The sequence below is a fragment of the Lycium ferocissimum genome, chromosome 11, assembly GCF_029784015.1.
Source record: "Lycium ferocissimum isolate CSIRO_LF1 chromosome 11, AGI_CSIRO_Lferr_CH_V1, whole genome shotgun sequence".
NCBI classification, from domain to species: domain Eukaryota; kingdom Viridiplantae; phylum Streptophyta; class Magnoliopsida; order Solanales; family Solanaceae; genus Lycium; species Lycium ferocissimum.
In genome coordinates, this window is record NC_081352.1 from 46,306,895 (window position 1) to 46,325,742 (window position 18,848).

At 30.5% G+C, this 18,848-nt stretch overlaps 1 protein-coding gene across 1 annotated transcript; it reads left to right on the forward strand.

Annotated features, from left to right (window-relative positions):
• Positions 1–10,126: 10,126 nt before the first annotated feature.
• On the forward strand, positions 10,127–18,597 carry LOC132035842 (cellulose synthase-like protein B4). Its single transcript, XM_059425982.1, is given in 11 exon segments — positions 10,127–10,470; positions 11,036–11,360; positions 11,918–12,046; positions 13,299–13,415; positions 13,919–14,131; positions 14,303–14,414; positions 14,859–15,052; positions 15,644–15,994; positions 17,941–18,061; positions 18,064–18,204; positions 18,207–18,597. Coding segments are annotated over 11 exon segments (2,226 nt in total). The 5' UTR covers positions 10,127–10,210; the 3' UTR covers positions 18,470–18,597.
• The last annotated feature ends 251 nt before the right edge of the window (positions 18,598–18,848 follow it).

The following is an 18,848-nucleotide window of genomic DNA, read 5'->3' on the forward strand; positions in this document are numbered from 1 at the left end:
AATTACACCAATTTCAATTGCCAGGTGGCTTTCCAAACAGGCCCTAGAAGTTAGGAATCGATCAATTTCTTTTTGAAAGCTATCTCCCCATTAACAAAATAATTTTGGGAAAAGCACACAAAATACCCACTCAACCAAGAGTTATAACCTGTCCCTGCCCCCACGGAATTTAATTACACTAATACCTGCCCGCTACAAAGCTATTACCCGTGTTGTCCAAATCAAATTACCGCCTGACATTCTCTTAGGGGTCGTTTGGTAGAAGGTATAAGCTGGGATATCTCAATACTAATTTTTATATCATATTTGGTAGAAGATATAAATTTATTCTAGGATAAATTTATACCTTGTACCAAATATGGTATTAAAATTAGTCGATATATAATTTTTTATACCTTCTTATCCCATCTTTTCGGGATTATTTTATATCATCTTTTAGATGGTATAAAATAATCCTTAATGGATAAATTAGTCCCGAAATTATAATCCCGGGATAATTTCGACTATCTACCAAACGACCCCTTAAAGAAATGACAAACTCTTACCCAAGGAAAAAAAAATGTCAGATGGTTTAGGCAAAGCTAATGCATACGTGTAAAACCCACTTTTCCAAGTGCTTATATTTGTCATAGTGACTATGGCAGTATCTTTATTTTGTTTTATGCTTTTTTCTTTCTTCAATTTTCGTCTTCTTTTAGGTTTTTTTTTTTTCGTCTTTTATTTTTAAGATAAAAATATTAGCTAAACTATTATTAGACTAATAAAAGATACAAAATGATAGAATTAGATTATAACAAGAAATAATTAAGTAAAATAGTAATGTTGCTATTTTATTTATTTAAATCTAAATTAATAGAAAATATAGTATATAATATATATCATGTCAGTATATTTTTATATCATGATAGTATCATCGAAGACTGCTGAAGAGTTTTATAAGGACTATAGTAGTCCTGCATGATACCATCGCAGTATATTTTTATACCATGATGCTATCATGGAGGACTGTTGAAAAGTGTTTGAAGCAGGGGCGTATGTAGCCTTAAAGGTGGGGGTTCAATTGAACCCCTAACTCTCGACGCGGAGCATAAATTTATGTGTCAAAAAAATATTAAAATTGTAATAAATAGTAGATATGAACCCATAACTTTTAAAATATAAGGGTTTCAACTAGGAATCTTAAAAGGTTGAACCCCTAAAGTTTAAATCTTGGATCCGCCTCTGGTTTGAAGGACTGCATCAGTCCTGCATGATACCATCTCAGTATATTTTTATACCATGATGGTATCATAGAGGACTGTTGAAGAGTGTTTGAAAGACTGCAGTAGTCCTGCATGATACCATCTCAATATATTTTTATACCATGATGCTATCATGGAGGACTGTTGAAGAGTTTTTGAAGGGCTGCAGCAGTCCTATATGATAACATCGCAATATATTTTAATACAATGATGGTATCATGGAGGACTGTTAAAGGGTTATTCATTGAAGGACTGCTGTAGTCCAGCATGATACCATCTCAGGATATTTTTACACCTTGACGGTATCATGATACCATCATGGTATATATCATGCACGTCATTCATTCATGATACCCTGTTAGTATTTGATATATATCACGTGGATATCATAGATGATTGAGTTGTGTTTTTATTGAAGGAATGAATCGATCTCCTATGCTACTATGTCAATATATGATATATACCATGTGGGTATCATAGATGATTGAGTTATGTTTTTATTGAAGGGATGAATCAATCCTCTATGATACTTTGACCGTATATGATATATATATCTGTGTGGTATCACAGAGGACTGAGTGCTTTTCTTGAAGGGATGACCCACAAGTCACGGATGATACCCTCTCAGTATATGATATATATCATGTGCGTATCATAATGTCCTGTAACAGTATACTTCAACTGCTACTGATTTGATATACTATATGCTAGAATAAATTATTTTTTGAGATATAAAAAAATAGAAAAAATAATATATCAGTTATCCTTTTTATTCAAAAAGATAAAGGAGCCAAAAGGTTTGTAGAATTAGATTATGAAAAAAATAAAAATAAAGAAAAAATAATTTGGAAAAAATGAATTTAGAAAAAGGAGAAAAAAATGAAAATCACCTGAAATTAAAAAATAAAAACAAATAAAAATAGCAAAAAGGTGATTGAAATTAGATTTATGTAGATAAAACAAAAAAAAACGAAAAAAAAAAGAAAATAGAAAAAAAAATGAAAAGAAAGAAGTTAGAATTAAATATGGAATTAGATTATAATGGTGAAAAATAAAATAAAATATAGTATGAAAAAACTTGTGAACAAAAAAGGAGAAAAAAAGAAAAAAAAAGAGAAAAAATAAAAGATAAAAGAAAGAAAAGAAGATAAGAAGTAGAGAGATTAAAAAAGAAAAGAAAAAAGATATAATTACCCACAAAAGCTATATTGTGTATTAAGGGTAAATAATTTTGAGAGTATGAAAGTAAGAAGGGTTGAAAGGGTAATTATTTTGTGTTTAGTGGGCATGAATATTCTTGTAATGTTTATAGGATATGAGTGGTTGCAAACATTTTCGTTGGGAAGATAGCATTCCTGTGGATAAAACGGTGGCGGCGAAGATTAAAAAGCCTCCTGTTGATAGAGATACCGCAAAATTAACGTATCTCAAGAGATACCGTGAAGCTTAACTTGCAATTTGAGCTTATGAAAGCTAAAGAAAAGATTGACCTTTTGGAGGTCTTACTAAAAGAATCCAAAGAAAAGCAAAGTTTTCTCAAGACTAACCTTAGAGAAACTCAACACGAGAAAAATATTTTGAATGAAAAACTGAAATTTTGGAAGATTATTTGTACTATGTTGTTGTTGTTTATTATTTGTATGTATTTTGTTTATTAAGTTTAATACTTCTATGTATTTTCTATTTATTTTGTTATTTTTATGTACTTTGTTTTTACTAGTTGCACGTTTTCATTTATTATGTAATCCTCACCCTTTATGTACTAATTTATCTATTTTTTTTTTAAAATTGTGAATTGTTGAAATTTTTATGTATTATTAACTCTAAGAAGATTATTTAAATTAATAATAGACTATAACAATCAAAGCAAATTAAAAATATACTAAAAATATTCAAATTGGTGACTTCATCTTAAACTAAAAATACAAATTAACCGCACGAGTCCGAAATTTAAATTACCCAAAATCTAAGAGAGTGAACCAAAATAACCCCTAATCATTATCAGACTAGAAGTCCTCAATATCGTCCTGAGAACAATATTTTGGGTTTCTTAAGACATATCTTTTTTCTGTAGATGTTAATTCTCTACTTGTTGATGATGCTTGTTCTTCGGCCAACTTTAGCATGTAAAATCTACAACGTCTTGCTAGCATTCTGTTGTTTTCTTTTCTAATCCTTTGTACGGCAAGCTCGCGAGCTTCTGGACTTACACGAGGCATGGTTATTGAGTACCTTTTTGGGATTTGAGCGTTGAGATTTTTCAAGTCACGAACAAGACGTTCTGATTCGGCATGCGGATGTGCCCATTCTCGGCGTAACCCGCAAAAATATTCTCGTGGATCTGAATATTTCACGTTGCAAAAATCATCATTACACTCTATAAGAAGGTGGGGTTTCAAATCATCTAGTTTGAAATCATTGTTATCAAGAAAATTTGTTTCACTAGAATAGCTGCTATGATTTGAACTATCATCACCACTGCTATTCCAATCCTTTGGAAGGAATAAAGATCAATCTACATTTCTACTACTCGATATTGAATATGTTGTAGTCTAATAACAAATGAAAGACAATTCATATAGATGGAAACATACATATATATAGATATATATATATATATATATATATATATATATATAGAGAGAGAGAGAGAGAGAGAGAGAGATGGAAACACCTAAGTACCCTCGGGGTGGTCATTATGACCCTACTTACTTACTTTATTATAAAGAAAATATTAATTTTTATCGGACATCTCACAGTCTGAATCTCACTTGGATCTGAATCTGAATCTTACGTAACCATGTTGACCATATTCTACCCTTAGGCAACGTATTTTCATTCGATTGTTCTCTTTGCGAAAAAGGTTAAGAGCAAAATTCAACTCTTGTGGAGTGTCATGAGGCATTGACATAACAATTTTTTTGGGCGTTTAACCCCTAATGACCTCAAGTTTTGTTCAAGTGCTGCAGCCTCCCTGACACGCCAATCCCATTCCTCTCTCATTGTGTTATTGTATTGTCGATTGAATCTGTTGTTCGGGTTATTTGAGTATTTAAAATTATCATCTAGTTCCCATGTCCTACCCATTGCTTCGAATATGTCTTGTGAGGTAAAACATGTAATAGAGCCAATATCAGCAAATTGGGTATAGAATGACATGATAACTCGTTTTTTAATGTGAATGCTAGTTGTTTGCCAATCATATTATATACTACTCGTTGATTTGAAAACACCAACTTATATTGCGCAACATTTAAATGCGCAATATATCATACATAAATAACACATTATTTGACCGCTTTTTATGTCACACTATGCTTGATGTGACAACATAATGCTGCATTATTTGTCCGCTTTTTATGACACTAACTTGTATTGCGCAACATTTAAATGCGCAATATATGAGCCATAAATGACACACTATGCTTGTCCGCTTTTTATGACACACTATGCTTGATGTGACAACACAATGCTCCATTATTTGTCCGCTTTTTATGACACACTATGCTTGATTTGACAACACCGTGCTGCATTATTTAACCTTTTTTATGACTCTAACTTGTATTGTGCAATATTTAAATGTTCAATATATGAGCCATAGAGGACACATTATTTGGCTGCTTTTTATGACGCACTATGCTTGATGTGGCAACACCATGCTGCATTATTTGTCCGCTTTTTATGACACTAACTTGTATTGCGCAACATTTAAATGTGCAATATATGAGCCATAAAACAAAACCTTATAAAATAAAAGACTTAAACCTAAACATAACAAGATTCAAACAAACAAGACTTACTTCGGGCCACTTTACAACCCCTAAATCGACGATCCAAACGTTTAAGTAAACTTGATGTAATGAGCCGACATTATTGTCCGCAAAAAAAGATATCAAGTTCTATATAAAATATTAATATTTCGGAGTTTTGAAACATGACTAATCTTGCGTCAAAGTATGAAAAAAAAAAAACGTGAATTTGAGAGCTTTAAAATTGTGTGGAAAAAAAAATACTACCCTTTGCGCACTAAATTAGTGCGCAAAGGGTACTTCAGTCACTTTTTTTTCTGGATTATTTTGGTACCTTTAGTCACTTTTTGGGTCATTTAAGTTGCGGACTCCACATAAGAGTGAAGAAATTGCATGGTTCAAATGAGCTGATCTTTAATTTTTGCTATTTAAATGGGTTGATTTTTAATTTTGCTCTTCAAAATCGAACGTTGTCTAGTGGGACATGAGCTCTTAAGGACACGAGGCATAACTAATAGAATATTATGATGCGAAAATAAAAACATATGCTCAGAAAAAAAAATTATTTGCATTAAGAGACAAAAATTAAAGACCAACACAAAATAGAGATAAAAGTGCAAAAATGACCCCACAGGTGTCCCTTTTGTTCTTCACGTCTTATAATGTTTGGTTGAGCTTACAAAATTTATTTAACTTCTAAAAGTATTTTAGAGTATTGTAATTGGCATTTGATTTATTAAATTTAAAAAATATTTTAGAATACTAGAGCATCAATTAGTGTTGGCTACGGTTTTAAAAGTGCTTCGGGGAAAAGTTATTTTTTTCAACTTTTGAAAAATAGCTTCTGGTAATACAAAAACGCACCTAATTATTTTCTAAAAATTTAGCCAAACATATTCAACTCTCTAAGATAAACATTATTCATTAAAAAAAAAAAAAAAAAAAAAAAAACTTTGACTCTCCAGAAGATTGATCATATACAAGTTGTTAACTTATTTGCTTTGTCTAATCTATATTTGTAAGTTTTTCTCTTTATTCTCATTATATAAACTGAACACAAGAATTCAATTTAAAAGAATAGTTTAAAAATGAAAGAAATCATTCAATCTACGAAGCTATTACCAACATTTTTTGCCATAAATAAGATATTCAATTGATTCACCAATCGTCCCCACTTAAGGATCAACAACTTTGTTGCTTACGTCTGGCACTACTTCTTGGATCCATGTCACAATTCCTGGCACCTCTCGACTCAATTAATTTGATCATGGCTCTTTTCCTTTTTGGGCCTCGATGGATGGCTAACACCTTCCTCGATCGTTGCTTCTGGTACTTATCTAGAGCATATTTGGATTGACTTATTTTAGGTGCTTTTAAGCCAAAATAGCCTTTAAGTGATTTTTTAATGTTTAAGTAAGATAAAAAGTCTTTTTAAGCACTTGTTTTGCCCAAAACAACAAAAATAAGCCAAAAGCCATCGCTCCTAATATTTCACCAATCGCTACTTCGCGTTATGATCTCAAGCAGTGATCAATATGATCTGATACTAATCACTATTGTAAGCTGACCACGAGTTCAACCTAAAAAACTAGCTTATAAGATGGAAAAGCTTATTCAACCTAATGAAAATCAGTACTCTTTGCGATTAATAAGAAACTCAATTAACACGAAAGACATGAACACTCACTTTGGGACGAAGAAATATTAGCTAAAGACAAAAATCAATCAATAAAAATAATACTCCTTCATAAGGCGTAGCAAAATAACTGAAATATGTGAATTGAAATTTAATAGATTTTGAACGTGCTTTGGTATTGACAAGTGATATTGCAGAACATCTTAACTAATACGTAACGTTTAACTAATACGTAACGTTTCTTTTTTCACTTATCAATTTAGGTGCACATGAAATTAAATCTAGTAGCTCAACTCGAGTTTTGCCTCTCCTCTTTGGAAAAGCATACTTGTTTTTTTTTATACCTCGATTAGACGGATTCAGTTGTTTTCTTTGTCCTCTCGTTTTCAGGAAGTGGGGGTCGGTCAGAGAAATTAGAGTTACCAGTAGTCAATTAGGATTGTTGCAGTGACATTATCTTTCTATCAATCCAGTGACATTATCTTTCTATCATATATACACGACAATATGATTGAGGGTAGTTGTAAAATCAACATTTTCACTAAAAGAGTTTAAGATTTAATATATATGTATATAATTAATTTTTACTTATATATATAATATACCTTTTTGTATATTAGTGTATTTTTTGTTAAAAGATGTTCAATTTACCTTCCTTCACTCTATTTGGCACGCCAGTGATGAAGGATGTTATTATTGAATAGGTAGGATCCCTCTATCTTATATCAAAGTTAAGTCTAGTCAGGATTTGGCTTTTAGTGATGAGCTTAATCTTTCGATATAAGAAGCGGTTCGCCCCCTTAATAAGCCTCGGCCTTGTGCGAAATCAAATTAATTGGATTCGTAATCTTTCGAGTAACGATGATTAAACAAATAATAATTGTTTAAAGAAAAAATATCTTCTGTATTTTTACAGCCTTCCAAAATATTCCTTTAGATGATAGATAATACTAACTAACTTGTGATATACATCATGCGTGACGACATGTTGCAACTTATAGCAGCCAAGCTTTTGGATTGCCTAAAACTCGTTTTCCTCAAGGATGCATGGAAAATAAAAAGAGGAAAAAGCAAAAATGAAATGTTTCCAGTTAAATTCAATGGCCAGAAATCTCTTTCAGTGGATTATCATGAAAATTATGTTGTATTAGAAATTACTACAGACTCTCATTAATGCTCCCTCCACACATTTATGCCCTTTTTTTTTTTTTTTTTTTGTATTTTTCTTATAAACAGACACAAATCATAAATTGTGAGGCATACCTTCAATTTTTGATGGCTATCTTTCATGCCAAAACAAGAAAGCCATTATTTGTGACAGACTAGAAACAAGGAAAAAAATTTCGACAGTTTTAGAGAAGTGGCATGTTCGCCGGTCCCCACTTGACAACTCTATCTGTCTCTGTTTTTTTTTTTATTTTCTTCATTTTCTCTTTCCTCTTCGATCTTCATTTCCATGCCCATTTTCATTTTGCTTTCGGAAAAGTTTCGCCATTTTAAATTAGCAAACCAATAAAAGATTCTTTTATCCGTGAATTAAGTGAAAGTAAAAAATGAATTATTGTCCTTGAAATCTGGGTTTGGAGCCTGGAGGTTACAGTTTTTTCTCTTCCTTTGGTCTGAATTTGAGGGTTTTACTACATAATAATATAGTAATTGCAAATACATACATCTTCATCTCAATTTATATGACATTTTTTCAATTTCGAGATACAAACAACTTTTTCTTTGACCGCAATTTTTTTCATATATGTTTAGTTATTTTGAATTTTTAATTATTGTGATTTATAGTTTTCATCACTTTCAAATATGTATATTTGTTTTTTCAAATTATTGATGTTCATTTTTTTGTAATCCGAACTGTGCCACATAAATTGAGATAGAGGGAGCATTAATTTTCCATAACATAATTATACTGCAATTATAATATCATATTTGGTTGCATAAGTATAATTACACAATTATATATATATATATATATATATATATATATATATATATATATATATATATATATATATATATATATATATATATTTTAAAAAAAGTTAACAATGAAAAATACGTGTATATAAAAATATCAAATGTTAGAGTACTTATTGATAGGTAACTTAAAATACACATTCTTAAATTACAAAAATAACTAATATCATGAAAAGTAATTTGTGCTCCTGCGAGTTTACTATAAAATAGTATCATGAAGAGTATATTTTATCTTTTTCAGCCCTTATTTAAAAAAAAAAAAAAAGAAGCTGAACTTTTTCCAATAATTTAAGAAAAACAAAAAATAGTGATTTTTACTTAACTAGTTAACCAGTAAAACCATCCAAAATAGAACAAAATGAAACAAATATAAACGAAATTAAGTGAAGTAGAAAGAATAAAGAAGGATAGGTGGATTTAGCGAAAAAGAAAAAGTTATGACAAAAAAAGAAAAAAAGCAAAAAAAAAAAAAAAAAAAATAAGAATAAAAAATAAGAGAGTGTTTGTAGTATTTTTTACATTCAAAGATAGGTTGGAGCTTTGGTGGATGAAATTATTTGGGCATTCTGGCCCACAGTTCATTGTCAGATGATAGGTCCTTACTCAAGTATTATGTGGCATACCTCACGCATAATAAAATTTCTCATTATCTTGGTGGTTTAATTTAGGAGAGCTAAGTTTTGGAGAAATTTGTAATATTGGAAAGCAAAAGCGAAATCCTAGACCATAGTCCCTTGTTAATTACTAGAATTAATAGAAGTCTGACTCCTTTTTCTTTTTGGGTCATAGTTAAGAGAAAAGAGAAAAATTCAACTACACAAGGAGGCATAGTTGAATCGACTCATGAGTTTTTTAATTACAACACATTTTAGTGACAAAATTGTCATATGGGGATGCATGAAAATTAATTATTTTGGAGTAGTATACACTGATATATAGTGGCATAGAAATGTGCTGTGCAAGTGTATGACGACAGCCTTGTTTAAAATATATATCAGAGGTTACGACATACTTGCAATTAAAAAAATTAATATTAAACCAACGAGTATTATCCACTTAAAGTGTTTAAATTTTCAGTGGCAAAATAGTGAATTTCCTTATATGACAATTATCTCTGATGAAAACAAGATAAAACTGTCATCGAAATGGACTTATATATATATATATATATATATATATATATATATATATATATATATATATATATATATATATTTGAGGATTTTTTAAGAGGATTCCATCATCTACTATACATCAATAAATGGACTTGAATTATATATATATATATATATATATATATATATATATATATTTGAGGATTTTTAAGAGAGTCCATCATCTACTATACATCAATAAAATAAATTACCCTTATATATGTATAAACCCTTAAATATGTATAATGTAATATTTCGGTGAATGAGTTTTGATAAACCCTTTCGCTCCTCTGGCTACGTCATCAGTAAAAACAAATCGATACTGCAATCTTTGCAAGTGGCTATTATTTTTAAAGTTTCCTGAGAAACTATATTAGTGCTATAAATATGTCATAAAGGAAAACCCCATTTCCAGTAAACAGTTTTGTATATAGTACTGTTTCTCTAATGGCGCCCAAAACACCTTCTCTTCCTCTTTATGAAGTAAAGTATCGAAAAAACATAATATCAAGAGGAATAGAACTCTTCATCCTTTTCCTTTTGTTCTCACTCTTGGCTTATAGATTCATCTGTCTAAAATACCATGGTTTCCAATGGTTATTGGCTGTTATATGTGAGTCGTGGTTCACTTTCCTTTGGATTATCACCATCAGCACAAAATGGAGTCAAGTTGAACCAAAAACATATCCTCGACGCCTTTTGGAATGGTACCACTATCAAACATCTTCACACTTTTATAATATCCTTCGAATTTGACTTATATATACTGATGATGTATAACATATTTACGCTATCAGCATATCTTATCTTTTAGATTAGTAATTTGACTTATTATAGATATATCGTTACTTGAAGATCTGGTAGCTGTGGTGCTACCTAATGGGAAGGGATTCAGTCAAGACTTCTTCATTAAAAAACGCACTTATAAATAGGTTATAAATATTTCTTTTTCATATTTATACATTGTTAAATCCCTTGACAAGTGGGAAACGTTCAGGTGTGGAGCTAGGGGTACGTAAGGGGCGCCAAAAAATTAAAGTAGACTTTGAATCTTATTGGCTTCTTCATGTGTTCACTTCTTATATTTTGAATCCCTTAATGAAAAGCGTGACTTTGCACTGGAAATGTTGCACTCTATTATGTTTCAAATTTACTAAAAATTTTGTGTGTAAGAACTCTCCTATAGTACTGCCAGTGTATATATAGAAGTTAGCCTTTTCTTTTTCTTACTTATGCTCGTCTTTTTACTTTTATCTTGTATAATCTATATAGGACCTCGGAGTTTCCTGCCGTGGACATGTTTGTTACCACTGCAGATCCCGTCCTAGAACCGCCTCTTATAACCATAAACACGGTGTTATCATTGTTAGCAGTGGATTATCCGGCTAATAAGCTAGCTTGTTATGTCTCGGACGATGGTGCATCAATTGTAACCTATTATTCACTTGTTGAAGCATCAAAATTTGCTAAGCTTTGGGTTCCTTTTTGTAAGAAGTATAATATTGCCCTTAGAGCCCCTTTTCGATATTTTAGTGGTAACTCATCACCACCACAAGATAGTTCACAAGAATTCCTAGAAGACTGGAAGAGAATGAAGGTAGGTAACTATTTACTACTTTCACTTTTTTTGTTTTTCATATTTATATATTTAGTACATCTCATAAGGTTGCTTTTTCCGGTTCGGACGTTTCAGAAATTTAGAGGTTATAATATTGATAAAACTTATCTAGGTTATTTTCTCTTTTCAAAAGTTTTCTACGTTATTTTATTAGTATTTTAAAGCTTAAATAATATGGACATATAAATTATAGTTTCAATTTTTGGCTCGTCAAACTAGAGATGCATTGATATTATTTACGTATGGAAGGTACTTCCTAAAAATTGTCTATATATAGTGTAACCAATAATGAACACTGGACCAATGAACCTCTGTAAATGTAAAACAAGAAAAAGATTTACAAATTACACATGAGTCCGATAATGCCCACAACAAAAAATAGCTTATATTTTATAAATTTTTGTCGGTATAATCAGTATATAACATTTAAATACATTAGTATACAGTTATAATATACTAAGTATACATCGAGTACATTCTATAAGTAGTAAGTTGCTGCTAGCTTATAAAAAGAACTTTTTGTCCGAAAATTGCAGGAAAAGTATAAACAGCTGTGTGAAAAGATAGAAGATGCTAGCAGTCAAGAACCAGAGGCATGTGATTTTGCAGGAGATTTTGCTGTTTTCTCAAATATCGAACGCAAAAATCATCCAACCATTATAAAGGTTTTTTTTTAACTTATTTATGTCTTCTTTCCTTTTCTTTGGAAAAGTTTTCATTTCCTTTCGTAATTCAAATATCACAAGAAGAAGAAAAAGGTACACAGGCCATCCACGAGGTTGCGATACATAAATGTACTCGTTTTAGTTTCAAATATTATGCGAACCTTTCTTATTTGAAGTTTGTTATTTTGTGTAACAAAACTATATTTTCATAATTTATTTGGATCATGAATCTACCCTAGCATTTATCATTCAACTTCTTCAAATAATTTAGTATCTTTACACTTAAAAATGTTAACAGAATTAAAGATACAACTAGAACTGAAAAACATCGAAACATAGCTTTATATTTTGTTTTTTTCTTCATCATATTTACGTTAGGAATTAAAAGTAGTTGAGTGTCTTGAAAGGATTAAATTCATGCATGCTATAGATTTTTTTAAATAAAATAAGGTAATTTTGTTAAATAAAAGGAATGTATTAGTGTAACTATCCCACAAGAACTAAAGAGAAAAATGAAAAACTTACGTCGGGATTGACGTTCGTTGCTTGATTCTATATTCGTAGTTCATCATATATATATAAAATAAACTAAATTTAGAAGATGGTCATATTCTTGTCCCGTCGAATCATACAAGATTGTTAATTATGTAAGGTCTAAATTTAAAATCTTGACATATGTATCACGCTCTTCTATGTCATTTTCAGTCAACTTCGATTAGAACAATTCATTGTTTGTTTAATGGTATTAAGTCCTTTTGCTTCCCGTCCATAAAAAATTCCATTCTTTTTTTCATATTCCCTAATATTCTCAAATGATGCATGTAAAAGAGCTTGTGCTTACGTTTCCGTTTGTCAAAAAACAAGTTTGCTTTGATAGTTAAAAATGGTTGTAACATTTCTTTTAAAATTCAAAAACAGACAAACTTATTGATATAATAACTTGGAATGGAGAATTCGAAGCTGAAAAATTGGTCTGAGAAGTATTTCAAGCTTCTAACTCTTTTTTTTTTCAAGTGAAATTTTAGTCCAAACACAATTTTCTAATACTTTTAAAATGTCAAACAATTTCTAAATACTCTTTTAAACCTCAACAACTACTCATTTTTGAACTTCACCTCAATAATATCTTAATTACATAACGCCGTCTTTTCTTGCTTCACAATAATCTGCTATAACAAATTAAATTATACTAATAGTTTATAATTATTTTACAATGTAAATGCACAATGATTTCAAATTGTTTTATATGAAGGTAATATGGGAGAACAAGGAGGGTCTTGCTGATGATTTGCCTCATCTTGTGTACATCTCGAGAGAGAAACGTCCAAAGCATCCACATCACTTCAAAGCCGGCGCCATGAATGTTTTGGTTAGACCACAAAACCCTACCTTCAAAGAAAAAGATTTTTATTAATTAGTGACGTACGCAGAATTTATGGTTAATGAAGTTAATAAATGAATGAATTATTATTATTAGTTCAAAAAAAAAAAAGTGCATTTCGATGGACGTTCTTGTTGGAACCCCATAAAAAATATGGGACTTCTAACGGAAAGTTCATTGGAAATGCTTCCGACAAGACCATTTCAACAGATTTTGGCGGAAAATTTCATAGAAAATTTGCGTTTTTTTAGTAAGTATACAATGATGCGTGATGTCATTATTTATATTTTACCAACTATTTTTATTTTTCGTATTATCTATATCCATAGTTAATGAAAAAAATTCGGCGAAATATTGTCATGATGAGGTGACACCTGCCCCCATCCCCACCACAAAAGAAAGAAGACAAAAAAATGTTCAAAGAAATGTTCTTTTTTTCTTTTGCTATTGATTTATTTTGTGTATTTGATTTTTTACATTGATGAAAACAGACTAGAGCGTCTGGAGTGATGACAAATGCACCATTCATGCTAAATGTGGATTGTGACATGTACGCAAATAACCCACAAGTTGTACTACATGCCATGTGTTATTTTCTTGGTGCTAAGGATGAAAAAGATTGCGGTTTTGTTCAATTTCCACAGTACTTCTACGATGGTTTAAAAGAAGATCCTTACGGAAATCAATTAAAAGTCTTACACGAGGTAAATTCTACTAATTTCTAAAGCATACGCATGCATTCAACAAAAAAAAAAATCATTAAACATGAACCATTTATTAAGTACATTTTAAGACTGAACTTTCATGGGTCATTTATATGTTTTCTTCAGTATATTCAATTATTTAATATTATATATTTATCTTCTGCTGATTAGTATTTGGGAAGAGGAATTGGTGGCATTCAAGGGCCATTTTATCAAGGAACAGGATGTTTCCACAGAAGAAAAGTTATATATGGCTTGTCACCAGATGATAAAATATCTGCTGGTATGGAAATTAATAACTTCTCTGTTTTTTTTAACTTCATGTGACGCAATTACTATTTAGAGAGTTAAAAGGGTTTTTTCTTTGACTATAATATTTTTAAGTATTTTGCATTGTTCATTATTGTTATTTATAATACTTTTCATATAGCTTTTAGTACGCATATTTTATTTTAAAAAATTTAAATTTTTATCTTCGAATATATATATTCAAAATTATGTCGCATAAAGAACCAATGTAGTATTAGTTAATTCTGTTGTCTTTTTTCCCTCCATAGAAATAATGGTTTTTAAAACTTTTGCATAACCCCTTTCGTTTATATGACGTCTTAACAACTTTTTACTAGAAAATAATTTTCATAGAGTTTATTTTACAATTGCAAGGACTTGTAGCACGATAACATCAGGCACACTGCTTAATTAATAAGACCTGTTTCATGATAATTAGGAGAATTGAAGGATGAGTATCTACAGAAAATTTATGGAAAATCAGAGAAGTTATCAGCATCAGTTGCTAAGACTCTCTCAGGAGGAGCAAATATTATTGAGCAAGTCAATTCAAATTCTCTCTCCAGTTCCATTGAAATAGCACATCAAGTTGGAAGCTGTGGATATGATTTTGGCACAGGATGGGGTCAAAAGGTAATCATGATTCATTTGATGTAACAATTTTATATCTACACACATACAGTTAGATTACCTAAAATATATTATAGGTAATTGCTTGTAATAAATGAAATTAGTAACTTAAGAAAAATAAGATAGACAACCTGCTATCATATGTTAAATTACACGCATGGTGTTGAAGTCCCACAGCGATTGTAGGAGGAAAAATTGGTCTCTTTGATATGGCGTTAGGCAATCATTGCATCATGAGCTAGTTTTTAGGATTGAGTTAGTCCCAAAACTCTATCGTCAGTCAAACCCATCTCAATTCTTGGATTACCCAATGTTGGGCCTCCATGTTATGTTGTCGACACTCTAGATGTCCGATCTTAGGCATGCAAGGGGTGTTGAAGTCCCACTTTGGTTGTGGGAGGAGAAATTGGTTTACATAGTTTTGGACAATCTTCAGCTCATGTACTAGTTTTTGGCGTTGAGTTTCATAAGTTTTAACACTAGCCATATATGTAAGTTAAATTCATATACATTTTATGAAATAATTAATACTAGTACAAGTTTTAACTTGATTATTTTAGTGTATAATTTCTCATTTGGGTCTAAATGTGTTAGCTGGGCTGGCTATATGGTACTGCAACAGAGGATGTCTTAACTGGACTCTTTATCCAAGGAAAGGGCTGGAGATCCGCCTACTGCATACCCGACCCGCCTGCTTTTCTTGGATGTGCACCTTCAGGTGGGCCTGCTTCAATGATCCAACAGAAGAGATGGTCTACTGGGCTATTTGAAATTCTTTTCTGCAGTAAAAGCCCAATTATTGGAACCATCTTTGGGAAGCTTCAATTGAGACAATGCATGGCTTATTTGTATATCCATCTATGGGCCTTGAGATCCATATTTGAAGTTTGTTATGCCATTCTGCCTGCCTATTGCCTCATCACCAATTCCAGATTTTTACCCAAGGTGAGAATATTGGGCCCAACCAGTAGTACATATTCTTTTAAGTAAAATTTACTTGGCATAGCTTACATTATTACCTATTTATGGAACATAACTAAACTTTACAATAATTATATTTAGTAGCTAAAATATAGCATATTTACTTCCTATAGCTATCACTTTTTTACCACTCATCTGATAACTTCCCACACCCCTAAATTTAAGAAGAAGAAAAAACGTCCCTCTCTCCTATCCCCCTAAATACATGCCATTATGCCCAATATCCCTTAATTTCCTCCAATTTCAAATCAGTTTATAATAGTTCAACTTCCTTGTTTATCTCTAATTAACTACTCATTAATTTCACTCATAATTCAAATCTAAATCCCAAAAAAAGGTAAGATTCCATACTGATTTTTACGTTTCACCGTGTATTTAACTTATATTTTCGTTTTTTTCCCCACTTTGGATTGATATTTTAATAGTTGTTTTTCATATATATTTTGGCTATATTTTGAATTATGTTTGATTATTATGTTCAATATTACTTATTCTGGTTTCAGTTGACTATATTTCAGATATATTTTGACTATATTTAGAAAAATTTCAGAAAAAAAAAAGTTGCAGTGAAAACGTTGTTACCTCAATTATGACTATATTTTGGCTATATTTTAATTATATTTTTGATAATTACGTTCAATATTACTTATTCTGGTTTCTGTTGACTATATTTCAGATATATTTTTCGTATATTTTGACTATATTTTTCAAAATTTCAGAAAAAAAAAAAAGTTGCAGTGAAAACGTTGTTACCTCAATTATGAACTCAACTTGAATTCAATATTTCAACAGATGAATTCAAATCTGTTCACTAGTTTGATATTGTTATTTTTCAAAGTTTTTTGATGAACAAGTTTTTGAATTTTTTTTTTTTTTTTTTTTTGGGTTAAAAATATGAATGTACTTTTTGAATTCAATTTTTTTTGAATTTATTAGCTGTTTGAATGACATATGAGATCAGATATGGAATGGGAGGATATTTGCGTGAATCAGGGAACATTAAAAACTGATTTTAATGTAAATTGGAATAGATTTTGTTTCCATAAATATAGCACTTTCAGTTTTTTCAACGTGTGTATTTCCGTTATATTTATTCTATATTTAAGTCGTCGCATCTACTAGCTAAATATAGGTCCTCTAGCTACGAACTGTAAATGTAGAACATATAGTTATAGGTTGTTAGAAGGAGCTAAAAGGTAGTTGTTTGTGAAAATTTTACTTCTTTTAATTATTATTTTTTGGGGGAATTTTTATACTACCCATCAATTCAACAAAAGTGATAACAAAAAGGAATTGGAAAAACTACAGCCCAATACGATTCGTCCATATAGTTTATAAAATATGTCCACAGTATATAGGTATATGTAATATACATACACTATATATATGTACACAGTATATACCAAATATACATGCACTATATATATAATATACATACCTATACACTGATAGTGTATAGGTAATGTATACTTCGGCCATGTTGGTAAACTAGTTGGGCGAAGGGTACATTTATGTAAACTTCCCAAAGGAATACTTACACTTTATAGCTGCCACCACAAATAATAGCTGGGATATATATATATATTTCTTGTATATTAATATATAATAAACATAATTAGTGTACATCTTTGTTTATTTCGCTAGCGGTTGTAATTATTTTTGGCAACAAAAACAACAACATACCAACTGTAATTCATTTTGGCCGTCAAGCAAAATATGTTAAATGCCCACAAAATGTAACTTCAGTGTATTTCTTATAATTTTTAACCAGTATGGAGTCAATAATAAATATATAATTACTGTATAATCAGGGTGTACACGGTTATGCACTTATTATATACTTTGTTATGCTTTTTGTTTTTCAATTCATATCTCAAAAGTTATTCTTTACCAAGTTTATATATGTGCAGGCAAGTGAATCAAGTATGGTTATACCAGCATCAATCTTTATCATCTACAACGTATGGTTTATTATATGTTCAAATGAGCCAATAGAAGCATGGTTGAACAACCAAAGAATGTGGAGGGTCAATGTATGATCGCATGGCTATTTGGGATTCTAAGTGGTATAACAAAGTTATGGACTTTACAAGCATATTGTTTATCAAAAAAGGACCAGGGAAATGATCGAGATGACACAGATAACTCCAATATTGGAAGGTTCACATTTGATGAGCCCCAATTTTTGTGCCTGGCACTCCAATTCTCTTATTGAACCTTGGTTCCTTGTTCATTGGAGTGCTAGATTTCAAAAAAGGAAATCTTGAATGGGGATTAGGAGAAGTTATATGCATTATGTGGGTACTTTTTATATTTTGGGCATTCTTAAAGGGGTTGTTTGCTAAAGGGAAATATGGGATTCCAACACCAACTATTCTCAAGTCAGGGGCATTGGCATTGTTGCTAATCCATCTTTTCAAATTTACCAATAAATTTTAAGTAGTAGTAAAGTTTAGATGTTAATTTTGAATGTTCAAAATTCAATAGCATAGATGAGTTTAATTAAGGGTTGTTTGAAAGAGCATCTTGTAATTGGATTCACTTTTTAAATGAAGACAGGTTTTGTATATTCAGATGTTGAGAAAACAAATAATCTATTATTTATTATTCAAATCATAATACAACATCTTAATGTATATTAGAATCCAGACGTCTTAATCTTAATAAAAATAAATGAGCCTAAGTGTTGATGCAGTATTCCCCTATTCTTTGGTTTTGTTGTAGAAAAGTGTGTTAAAAAAGTGTCACTTGTATTTATTAATATTCATTTGTGATAGTTAGAGCAAACTCGATATAGAGATATTTCTCTTAAATATTG